Genomic DNA, 13116 nt, shown 5'->3' with positions numbered 1-13116 from the left:
TCTTGTGATTACACTCATACGCATCAACAAAATGTTAACACCTTTGGTATCTGTTCTTCAGTTGTACGTTGTACTTAGCTCAGTCCATATTGCAGTTATTTATTTCAGTCGCTTATCACCACTGTTATTTACAGCTATTTGTTTGTTTGTTTTATATTTAGATGTATTAGGTATTTCCTGAAGAGGGCTAAGGGTTCTTGCCAAAAACGTTTGAGTTTAGTACGATGTTATTTTATTAGTGTATTGTACTGTATTTGCTTTGATTAATGCCATTCAATCCCATTAAGTTACTGTCAGTCATCTGTTTATGGCAGGGGTCACCAACCTTTTTTGCATGCGGGCCACTTTGGCACTAAGGAGAGCTGTGGCGGGCCGCACTAATACAATTTTAAGTAGGTTGACTTATGCTAGAAAAGAACGCATTTCGTACCCAGTATCCAGCGTTACATGTTGTTCATATTTATGTTAGAATACCGCAGCAACAAAATTAATCGAACAACGCTACTGCCAGGCCAAGCTCCTTTTAGGCCTACAACACGTTTGACTTCTTTAACATTGCCTAATAAACGAGGCCACTTGTTTTGCGCACTTATAGCGAGGCGAGCAGTTTCATCAGAATATTCATCGCCAAGCAAGAGTGGTGTTGTCACTTCGCTTCACAAAAGATATCTTGCAATTAACAATTTCAGTAGACAAGGAAATGTTTGACACATTGCAATACAGGCAACAATAGTGGTCTGCAAACATATCAGCGAAAAATAGGCTCCAATAACAAGGAGAAAGAAACCAGGCACCATGAAACAAACGCTTGTGGAAATCACCGAAAAATCGTAAGTCTATCGTAATTCATGAACAGTCTTCCCTCTAAAAAAGCAATGAGTTAGTTTTTCATCCTTTTTGTGAGAGTCTATAAAACCTTCTTTCTTTTATTATAGACAACTGTCACTTGCGATGCTTATCACTTATCAGCGTGGCAAGAATTTGTTGATTAACAGCATTTTGCAGTACTTGCTTCGGCAGTAGGCTACATGCTTCGGCAATACTAAAATTGGAACGATACAGAGAAGATTAGTATGGTCCCTGCGCAAGGATGACACGCAAAATCGTGAAGCGTTTCATATTTCTTAAAAAAAAACATTTTGCAGTACTAAGCTAAACATTTTCATAATACAATCAGAAAAAGTCTTTAAATTTATATACAATTTTTTTCCAATTTATTATAATTGAGTTGGCACACCGATCTATTTTGCCAACAAAAACTTGCATAAAGAGAACACTGCTCGTGAAACACCATAACGATGAAACCCACACTAGTGTTTACATGATATTTGCAAACTTAAAATAAGCAACCCTATGCTCACAGACATTTTCGAATTTCGAAAACAGACATTTTAATCAACCACTGGGATAGTGTGGCTGGACATTCAGTGGACATCGCATTGGTATAGCTTTAACCAACCCCCCAGCTAGAACTATAATCGGATTGGTCGGTCAGTGGAATCGCATGCAAAGCGAAAATATGCTTCCCGAAAATTATTTTTCGCCTTCGTGCTCTTTAACTCCTCAAGAAAAGTATTTTTGGTTATACTTGTACGCTGATACCTTCCGCGGGCCGCAGCGGTACAGCGTGGCGGGCCGCATGCGGCCCGCGGGCCGCCAGTTGGTGACCCCTGGTTTATGGCATTGTAAAATTAATTCTCTCCCAAAGCTTAATTATAGAGGGTTTCTAAACTGCCACTCCAGTAAAAGTATATTTGTAATCTCAAGCAAGCAATACAACTTTATAGAACAGCCATGGTCACGGAGATACCAGTGATGTTGTCAGCACTGCACGGACAAGGGGAGTGAGGGGTTGCTACAGTGCAGAAATGAAGGGAGGGAGTAATTTTTTAAAATTTTGTAAGGACGTTTTTTATGGACAGCCCCTTGGAATATATTTGCGGCGCTGATTCCAAAAATATCATCATTTTTTCTGTTTTTTGAGATAGGATGTATCATCTGTGACATTGGATTTTTCTTACTAAGTATTCAAGTGCCTCAACAAGGCCAGAATATTTACACTTTTTAAGGCATGTTACCGAAGTTATGAGTTGTTGATGGTAGTTTACGGACTTACCATGTTATCCAAAAGCTTTGCTACCATGAACAAACGAATTTTTCAACAAATTTTTCGTAGTATGCATTAAACTATTCTCTACTTCCTGTAAAGGTTGTCCAGTGATCAAGTATCATTTCCCACGGGCGTATCAAACTGACGACTACGTGAGGTATCGATCGTACTTCCCTGCGATGAAAGAAGCGACTATTTGTGCCTGGATTAAACTGCCCTCTACCGTTGACGAAGAGTGGTTCCTTAGCTACGCAGTTACCTCAGAATCAAATGAGATATTAGTTGGATTTCGTGACACCAGTAACATCGGTGTCTGGGTTGGTGGAACGAGTTCCAATATTGAAATTTCTTCAGTCGCTACGTTGACACAGGTAGGCTACACGTGTGACGTAATAAAGAAAAGATTTGTGATTTTTTTTCGTTTTAAGTTGCACACAAGAGTGATTTCTTCTGCTTTTCAATTTTCAACGAAAATGAAAAAAATATATATACCAAAGGTGTCAGAATATACTGTTGTATCTTAAAATCAGGGCAAAAGTTGAAATTAAAATTACCCCTCATCCTCTAATATAAACTCGAAGTGTTGTTACAGCTTCATGTTTGCGTTTGGTTTTCAAGTCGAATCAACAGAAGAGGAGCATATGTCAATGGGAGATCTTATAGAGTTGTCATAAGCACCGATCCTGTACAAGGAGGAGGAGATTTGATCCTTGGACAAGAGCAGGATGGTACTAATGCACGGGGTTTAGATGCCAGTCAATCATTTAGGTAAGAGAGTTAATCTTGTCAGCAGAACTGTAAGAATTTAAATTGTATTAAATATGCTGAGACAAAAGAAATGCACAAAAGATTGTGTGTCAAAACATTTTTTTTAAACGTAAGTGTACAATAGTTTTCCAAATTTAATCTCGAAACACCCTCTAAAAGAAACTTCAGCTCCAAGCATTTTTCAAGCAAGCTTATATTTTAATTTTTTAATTTCAATTTTATTTCGGTAGTTTTACTTGGCTTCAGCTGGTTGTTGATAAACACCGCTCACCTCTACCCAGGGTGTAATAAATTGGGTGGGCATAGTTGCTGAAGTAAAGGCGGCCGAGAGAAAGGAACTGGCCACCCTACTCTTTTTAGTGCCGAAGGCTTAGTATAATGAGAACCTTATCTTCTCATTCCTCAAAGCTCAGTACCTGAGTATGGGACCTTTACTTTACCATGTCATGCAACATCAATTATGCTGCGCATGATCGTTACCAGCCAGAGGCAAAAGAGTTGATTTTTGACTGTCATTCAACTGAGAGTAGAAAGAGACTTTTCCCGTCTATCAGTTCAAAAGCAAAGCAGTGAACACCAGTGACGTTCGGTGGCTTAAACCGTTGGGAAAGCAACTTGGAAATATGCTGCAGCAAGGTAGTAGGCACGAAGGGCGTAACCGTCGGGCGAAGCCCGAAGGCGTGTTACCCAGGAATTTTTGAAAAACACTTCCAATTTGGTGCGCTCTGAGAGCATTTCCAAAACAAATCAAAAATAAAAATCTGTCAAATTGTGCTTCGCCTATGTCGTGATCATACATCCATTTAATGTTTAGAAGTCATGAACAATCTTAATTTTAACGTTGCAGGACGAAAATCCTGTGTTAGACATGGAATAATAGTTGTCTAAATGTTTAATTCGTCATGAATGTTCATTCTCAGATATTCAGTTAAGCCTACACTACAAAAACTAACACTTTGGCCTAAACATTACAACCGCAAGCAATTTGTACAAAAAGCTGGATAAGTTTGCCTCCTGCGTATAGAAGCTTAACAAACTAAATATTGCATCCGCACCTGAACGTTCATTGGCGAAGTAACGTTATATCAAAGCTGTAAAAAGGGCAAAGGCATGAGTATGAAAGCTAGTACAGTAGGCTAAAGTACATGGCGAGGAGACATCAAAAAACAGCAACAAGCTTTTTGGCATTATGATGCGGTGCGTTTACCGTGACGGGATACCATTCTGACGAGTTAGTCTAGTCGCTCTAGCGCAGGGCTTCCCGATTGGGGGTGCCCGCACCCCCTGGGGGTGCGAGTAGCTGTTGCTAGGGGTGCGAGAATCCACCGAGGAAGAAGAGCTATACCGTATATAGAGATGGATTCTTTTTAACGAGGGAGGTGGTGATTATCTCTCAGACCATTATACTGTATATTGGCCTATAGGCTACAGCACAATGCACAACAACAAGAAAATACCACCCGACAAGTTGCTGATAACAAAAAAGCTGTGGTCCGAACTTCACGTGATTGGTGGCGGGATAATGCGATAATATGTCAAGGTAGAAATCAGTCAGCACTTGGAAAGCCTGAGAGAGTCATTTGATGGATATTTCTCCCCAGAAGATCTGGAAGAACCGGAAACTTGAATCATTAACCCCTTTGCCTTCAAATTAGAGAAGATGGGAGATGAGGATGAAGATAAGGAACATCTGATAGATATGCAAGTATGCCAATCGACAAAGCTGCTTTATGAGTCCAGTTCACTCGAAACTTTCTGGTACAGCGTTCAAACTGGGTATCCAACTCTGGCTAAGAAAGCATTGCGAGTTTTGGTTCCATTTGCTACCACTTGGCTGTGTGACTCGGGATTTTCATCTCTACTTTACATGAAGAATAAATACCGCAACGCCCTGGACCCCGAAAATGATCTGCGCAATGCATTGTCCAACAAAGTTCCGCATTTCGAACAGATAATTGCAAAGAAGAGGCAGGAGAAAAGTCAAAGATGTTGATTAACGCCATTATGTTCTCAGTTTGTGTCATTTCTTTATTCGCTTTTGCATTTTGTGTGATTGCGTTGTTGAAGGCTGCCCTTTTTCCTATTCAATAGCCATATAAAGGCCGGTGAGCTGCTTTTCTGCATTGTTTTCGTGCGTATTTTGAATTTTTTTCTCAGAATTACTCCGCTTTCAAAACAGGGGGGTGCGAGATTGGCTTCATCAATCCCATGGGGTGCGGGGTGATAAACGAATCGGGAAGCCCTGCTCTAGCGAATGTACGCATTGACGTCACTGGGAAAGCACAACTAACCTACCATAACCATAACACATCTGACTGGCTAAGCAGCTGGTGACGTTTTGCAAAACGGGTGAGGATTGGTTAAAACGAAGGCGTTTTTTGACATTTTTGAATCTGGGAAAGCAAGTTTGATAGTTGCTTACCTGGAGCCTCAGTGATTGTTTCTGACAGAAGGGTTTGCGTCAATTGGCATTTATAGGCAAAACATGCGGTTTGGTGAGGACTTAGACTACTCACAAGCGTTACGAGTAATTCTAGTCACGAATACAGTAGTTTTCAAGTTAAAATAGACGTGATAAAAATAATAAGTTAAACCTAGAATTCAGTCATTATATTTTGCATAGTTTTCGCTAAGGTAAGCACTGCTTTCCTTGCTTTCCCTCACCGATCGTACTGGACTGAACACTCACCAGCACAGCAAACATTTTGTATTTTCTCTGAAGATATATTTTCACTCTGGCCAAAACGCTTTCTATGAACAATGTATTCGGTAGCCAAGTGCAAGTAGACATGATAACCGATAGCCTACATTCCGGTATTTCGGCCTCAGGAAAACATGGCATACAAATTTACTTAAAGGTCGGGGATGAAACACACTAATCAAATTTTGTTGCACCCGGCTGCCAAACGTAATGTTAATTGAAATTCTTGTGGCAAGCAGGCCCGGATTTAGGGAAGGGGCAGAGGGGGCAGGTCCCCCGGGCCCCCCGACTTTTGAAGGGCCTTCCTACGTGGAAAAAATGTGATTTTATGTTATTTTTTTCCTTTCAGCCTTTTAAAGTTTCTGCAAAATGGTGTGCAGTGCTGGATTAATGCTACTGTTGACGTAGAGGTGGTTTTTCGCGCCTGAGGCGCGAAAATTTTTTTTGCACGGGGGCCCTCCGATCTAAAAGTGCCCCGGGCCCCCCATCATCTAAATCCGGCCCTGGTGGCAAGCGTGGTAGTTATCAGCGACTGTGATGTTTATTATTTTTTCACAGTGGACAAATCATCAATCTGTTAATTTGGCCTCGTGTTCTGACGAGCACAGAAGTCTCCAACATTGCACGACGCTGCCAATGTCCCACAGACATCGCTGTTGCAACTACCCTGGATAGAGTGGAGCTACATGGAGAAGTGTCCTACAGCATTCCGGACAGATGCCCAACTCTTTGATTCCATATCAGACGTTCATCAACATTTTCCTCATCAAGCTCAATGTGTTGCATTTGCAAGCGCTTTGTACATGGCGTAATTACGTGGTCGACTTGATTCAGTAAAGTTTTCCATGACGCTTGTTGGAAAATCAGAATATAACTACATTCTAAAATTGACCTACCCACTTTTTTATGAAATTTATGTTTTCTGGAAAATATCAAATTGAGGGTAAATCTGTTTGAGCGTACCCAGGGTTGGAAGTAACGACTAGTTGTCACTATTCGATAGCGTTATTCGTTGCTTTCTGAATATCGAATGCTTATACCCATTCCTTTTAAAAATAAATATCGAATGTGCGTTATTCACTGCTTTTTTTATGCAAGCAACGAAATCATTAATCGTTTTTCACTAATCGATATTTAGGAGAACTGCTGAATCATTTTTTGTTGTTCACTTACTTCGTCGTCAAAACGAATTTACGAGATTTAGTTTTCGGATTACTATCCGACCTAGTCCCCTTCCGGTTTTCGCAAAAAAAAACATGCCAGTGAGGTCGTTAACAGTGTTGCCAACCTTGCGGTTTTCCCGCAAGTTTGTTTTTTTTTTTCGAGTTTGCGTATTGTTTTAGAGTTTGCGGGTTGCTTGTTTTTTGGCCAGTCAAATTTTTTCTAACTTTTTTATGACACTGAAATTGCGAGGTTTTTATTGTAGTTAATATTGCAGACTATCCCTTCTTTTCAAAATAATTATTGCTTGGAATGGCGTAAACAAAAGTCATTCTTGAAATAAACATGATGTATGGACGGCAAAGGTTGTATTGAAAATTTTGAACTGCTAAACTGCGTGCTTTATGCTAATTGGTATTGGTAGCAAATTATTGGGCTTGTTTTTGTGTTGATTTGCCTGTTTTGGGCTTGTTTTTTAGATTCACTATCTTGTTTTCAAAAAACAACCTGGCATTACTGGTCGTTAAATACGCTAATACAATAAAATACAGTATTTTTAGTAATAGCTATTGATTGCTTTTTTAAAGTATCGATAGCGGAAAGTCATTGCTTTTTTGGACACTATCGAATAGTGAAATAATCATTGCTTTTTGACTAACGACTTCCAACCCTGAGCGTACCGGTAACTATGTTTTGTAAGATCAAAATATATCAAAACGATTTTCCTCAGCATTAATAAAATAACGCTAGCTGCAGAATAGCTTTGTTTTGCAGAAATATGCGTTTCACGTCACTTTTATTCCAATCGTATTGTTAACCGGCTTCAGATACTATGAAAACATATAGATTCTTATAGTCGCTGTATAGGTTGAACCTCAGTCGTATTTGTGCAAAGCATAGGCCCTATATAGAGCAACGCACAACTAACTACATCAAATGGAATGTAGCTTGCTTTGATAACAATGTAAATCAATTGAAATAAGTGAATGCTTAAAATACACTTTAGCACGTCTTTGCTTTTAATTTTGAAGTGAACCACAGGTCAACACCACTATTGCAATTTGGTTGAAATTTGCAAAGGCAATTTGCAAATTGCAATTTGCAAAGGCACCAATACTGTAATACTTTGGGCAAAAGTAAAATTTAGCAAACTTTGTAGAAAACAGTTTTGTGTGATGCATGCATTGTGAGTGTTATAAATTACGCTTGTATTCTAGGACCGAACCGGGATTACTTTCAAGATACTACAGTAACTCGGTATGGTGTTTACCCAAAAGTTGCGAGGTACATGTTTTATCGTTGCATCGTCCCTTCTTAATGTAGGTCCCACTCCAAGAAAAGGTGGTATCATACTCAATACTGAAAAAGCAATTAAGCGTTAATTCTGGTATGTTATTGCATACAGCTTTTAACATATTGAAAATAGAAGTAAGGATGAGATAATGTATGAAGAACTTATAAGCCATGAGATGCTTATAAATGATTTGAGAACGACTGCTTTGCAACTCACGTTAACGCAGTAATTGACTGTAAGCGAGGACGGTAAATACGCGCGGCAAACAACACTGTAGGTCGGCAGCAGTGGCCGAGTGGTTAGCGCGTTGGGCTCGCAGTCGAGAGCCTGCATGTTCGACTCCAGCCACCCGTACCTGCTGTTAATTCTCTGGGCAAGAAACTTTACGATAATTGCCTCTACCCAGTGATCGATTTCGAGTAATGGGTACAACACGTTCTCTAATACCAAATTTAAGTCATAAGTAGAGTAGACAACCGGAAACAGACATTGCCGTCGGCTGCAACGTGGGTCAGGGTCGATTCCAACCACCCGTACCTGCTGTTGTTTCTCTGGGCAAGAAACTTTACGATAATTGCCTCTACCCAGTGATCGATTTCGAGTAATGGGTGGTACCAAATTTAAGTCATAAGCAGAGTAGACAACCGGAAACAGACATTGCCGTCGGCTGCAGCGTGGGTCAAGGTGTACGTCGGAAGGCGTACACCGATACATAGCGCTCAAGTCCGCTTTCCCGCAATGCAGGATAAAGATAAACAAACAAACAAGGTCTTCATCACCTCACAACACGTTCTCTTGTTTTAAAAACAAAAGTGGAGATGCCGGGGATTGAACCCGGGGCCTCATACATGCAAAGCATGCGCTCTACCACTGAGCTGCATCCCCATCTTGATTTCAAATGCATAAAATGATCATTTTTAAACGGGTAATCGATGATAGCCTAACGATCGATATTTTTTGACGTTTTCCGAAACACTCTCTTACACATCAGTTCAAGTGGATAGCCTATAAAACGCTCTGAGTACATAAGTAACATGAACGAGTCTTGGTGAATGTATCAGCACACCAACTTGGAGTTTGCTTTAATTTTAAACTTTGATCATATTTTATTTTATCGCAATAAAACTTGGTTGTTTTTTTTTTGCATCTTTATCCTTGGACAACTAAACGTAAACAATAAACATTTCATTGGTGCATGTAGGTGTCGGAACATCTTTGGATGGCTGGGTGAAATACTTGTCTGTCCACCTTGTATGTCCAAAACCATGTTTGATTGATTTCCCGTCGTTTTAGCTGAAACGTAGGCTACGTGATTTCACTTTTTAGACTTAAGTTTAGTTAAAACTGACGAAGCTTCAAATAGAAAATTGAACAAGATAATTTAATTTTTTAGATGATTTTTTAGCAAGTTTAAACTGCTTTAGAGCTCAACATCATTATCGTTGAAAAATATTATATTCAACCTCTAATTTAAGGACATCATTTTACTCAGGCTGTAGCCTATCCGTCGTGACAACTGAAAGTATACACTCGCACATGCCCTTGCACATTCGTTAGAGCGAGATACTATCTGTAGGCAGGGCCCACAAGAGGGGGGGACAACCGGTGCATTGCACCGGGGCCCGGTGAGTTCAAGGGGGCCCGAGAAAATGTCTAAATTCACGCGATAAAAAGATTGACTTCAACGATTTTGCATAAAATATTGTTTTTATATTAGTTCCGTATGTCGAATGGGGCCCCCTTCTGGGTAGCCTATAGGCTATACCCTTTTATTAAATTACAGAAATTTCAATTTTTTGAGTTTAGGGGGGCCTGACAAAATGTTTAAATTTGCGTGCTCAGGTTGATTTTGCATAAAATATTGTTTTTTTATATGAATATTAGTTTTGTATTTTGATTGGGCCCCCTCATGGGTATGCCCTTTTTCAGAACAACAAAATTTTCATTTTTTTGCGTTCAGGGGGCCAATAAAATGTTTAAATTTGCGTGTAAGGTCAATTTTGCATAAAATGTTTTTTATATTTTGAAGTTGGTATTTCTTATATGAAGTTGGTATTTCTTAATGTCATGAACAATAGCAATGCATTCATCCTAAGCAGAGATGGGCACGGTACAATTTAAAAGTACCGCGGTACTCGATACTGGTCAAAAATATTACCGCGGTACCGATACTATTTTCAAAAAGTACCACGGTACCGGTACGGTACTTTTTTAAATACAAGTTACAAGACTTAGAATGATGAAGTTTTTTTGTGATTGTAATCGAAATAATCTTACATTTAAAACCACAAATGCGATTCATCTCCATCCCAATTATATTAACAAGTAACAGCAACGCGCCATGATGATGTTCATATTCTACACAAAGACTGCTCAACCAGCCCTTTGGTAGGCACGCAAAGCTGAATGGAACAGATCGGAAAATAAAGTCACAAGTCTCTTGATTTTGCTCAGTATAAATGCATAAATTTAAGGTAGGCATACTTGTTAGTTTATAGACTTATAGTTAAGGGCCAACCCAACATGCCGTATAGAAAGCTATTGGAAGTAAAGGCCATTCAACATCAGAAGTGTAAAGTAATGAAAGTAGTGTTACTTAAGTAGCAATAAAACAAAAAAACTGGTATCCATCTAAAATGAATTGGCTTGTAATTAGCATAAACATAAAAGCAACTTGCAAAAAATAAAAGACAGTGACACTATAATTCCTTTTTACTTTTATGTTAAGTAGCAATGTTCAGTAACTAGTACTTCTTGAGTAGTTTTATTTTTCATTACTTTCTACTTTCACTGGTTTAGTTTTATGCCAAAGTAACGTTACTCGAGTAAATTTATGTTTTGTCAAGTAGAAAGTTGTAACTTTGATAAAAATCTGTTAAAAAGGTATCATTTCTAAGATAAAAAACTATTTTAAAGAGAAATTGTTAAAAATGAAAAGTTTTGTTAAAAAGAATTGTTGAAACGAAAAGTTTATCTTCCTAAGACCTAAATGATTCATTAAAAATTAAACTATTAAGTGAGATATTTTATGACTAAAAATATTGGGTTTTGAAATATTTTTCAAAACTTGATAAAATTTGTCAAAAATGTTTGTTTTTTTACTGCAAAATTTACTAATTCTACTTGAGTAATTTTAAAGATCAGTACTTTTTTACTTCTACTTGAGTGATAATGTGCTCTGGTACTTTCTACTTGTGATTGTGACGAATTAGAATTGACCTTCAAGAACTGTACTTTTACTTGATTATTCAAATGGACTACTTTTTACACTTCTGTTCAACATTTATCTCTAAAGATTAAACAGGGGCCCACAACATTTGAAAAGCAGTAATTATGCCACATACGGAGCAAACCACAAAGCAACGAATCCTCATTGGACTTCTATTTTAACACACACAATTCAAAGCAAAGAAAGTACTAAAAAATTTTAGGAATTGCAGAACAGTTCCCAACACTTTACAAAAAAAAATTTGATAAGACCCTAAAGTTATAGGCCTATTACTTTATAACTAATTGGGTATTTAGTAAAAGTTTGGGGCAAGCCTGTTATAGGCATTCGCTTTCAAAAACAGTAGCATCTCAAAATGAGTGTCACTTAATCCAGCTCGTTTCGGCCTCAAAATTTCTTTTGCGGTGGAAAAAACTCTTTCAATAGCAGCACTTGAAGGGATCGCAGTGTTTGTTTTAATAAACAATCTTTCGATCTTCGGATGCTTAGCACTGTGATGCATCTCTGAGGACTCATTTTTAGAAATTCATCAACCAGTTTAGATGCACTTTGTCGTCGGCTTCTCGGTTGCTCAAACAAAAAACAGAAAAACTCGTCTTGCTGAGCAACTTCTTCTAAGTCGTCGCTGCTGCTTTCAGCTTCATTCTGACCTTCTTGTTCAAGCAAAGACTCAAGCTTGCTGATCATCTGAGTCTTGATGCTTTTCGCTATATGCTTTCCGAAAGAAATGAATATTGTTCATCCATGTTCGATTGTGGGATCAACGAGAGCCGAAAATGTGGATGCAACGCCATGGCGAGTTGATGATCAGTGCTGTGGAGGACGTGATGAAATCTCGTTTGGATGGCTTCTATCAAAACTGTCACTAACGGCAAGCAAACACCAACGATATTGTTAGATTTCAGTTCTTCTAACTTTTTCAAAGCTAAATGACGGTTTTTAAAAATGACGTAACGAAAAATGACGTAAAATGACGAAAAATGACATTTTCATTTTTCAAATGAAAATGAACGAAAATGACGCAAAGAGATGATTTCTCTTCGCGATTTCTCCTCGCGCCATTTTCGTTCATGATGATTTCTCTTCGCGCCATTTTCGTTCATGGATTAAATCGTTACGGATTAAATCGTTACGGAGTTAACATTGTTGAAAAAAAAGTACCGATAAAAGTACCCGGTATTTTGACCAAAAAAGTACTGGGTATTTAGGCAACCGGTACAAATTTCAAAAAGTACCGCGGTACCGGTCCACAAAAAGTACCGCGGTACAGTACCGCGGTACAATTGTACTCGGTACTGCCCACCTCTGATCCTAAGTTTGCTGCCCTAGTCTCTGCAGATTTCAAGGTCAGAAATGGTATTGTATGTTAATGTAAAGCTGTATGCACGCATATGCAATGCTACAGTATGTCAGCCATGCCGGATAGTATTGCAATTTTTATCTTCGAAATGGCTGATTTTACTCACTTGTTGCCATGGTTACAATCAGGTGTTGCCAGAGTTAGGAAAGGTTAGAGTTAGGAAAGGTTAGGGTTTTGATCTTTGCCCAGGACTAAAAAAAATTTCCAAAATACAAGTTTTTATTTTCAACAGCTATAAACTTTTCCTCAAATTAGGGCAGAATTCCATATCTGACAACGCTATTGAGGCTATATTTACACTATGTAGTGTTTTAGCATTTTATCTTTGTGTATTACTAGTGTGTATCTGTGAATTTAAAGTTATATTTACAATAGTGCATTGTTTGTGAAATAATGGAGTGTTAATACTTTAACCTAATTTATCCTTTGTAAGAACGCGCACCGCAAATTTTGCTTGTGATTGATGAGATATCACGCGACATGTTGCGCTGGG

At 38.6% G+C, this 13116-nt stretch overlaps 1 protein-coding gene, 1 non-coding gene and 1 pseudogene across 2 annotated transcripts in view; 2 read left to right on the top strand and 1 right to left on the bottom strand.

Moving 5' to 3' along the window:
• LOC145785449 (pentraxin-4-like) overlaps window positions 1-9172 on the top strand; it is a 28280-nt gene extending 19108 nt beyond the window's left edge. The window contains exons 5-7 of the mRNA XM_082597103.1: window positions 2210-2481; window positions 2703-2878; window positions 6138-9172. Coding sequence (XP_082453229.1) covers window positions 2210-2481; window positions 2703-2878; window positions 6138-6312 — 623 coding nt within the window. The 3' untranslated portion in view covers window positions 6313-9172. The remainder of the gene's footprint in view (window positions 1-2209; window positions 2482-2702; window positions 2879-6137) is intronic.
• On the top strand, window positions 1030-1125 carry LOC145786033 (U6 spliceosomal RNA; annotated as a pseudogene).
• Window positions 8848-8919, bottom strand: Trnaa-ugc (transfer RNA alanine (anticodon UGC)). The gene has a single exon. It is a non-coding gene; the product is annotated as a tRNA-Ala (tRNA).
• Window positions 9173-13116: the final 3944 nt, after the last annotated feature.

This window comes from Aplidium turbinatum, chromosome 16 (genome assembly GCF_918807975.1).
Source record: "Aplidium turbinatum chromosome 16, kaAplTurb1.1, whole genome shotgun sequence".
Taxonomy (NCBI): domain Eukaryota; kingdom Metazoa; phylum Chordata; class Ascidiacea; order Aplousobranchia; family Polyclinidae; genus Aplidium; species Aplidium turbinatum.
Note: the sequence above shows the minus strand (reverse complement) of the source record. Positions and strands in the feature narration are given on the sequence as shown.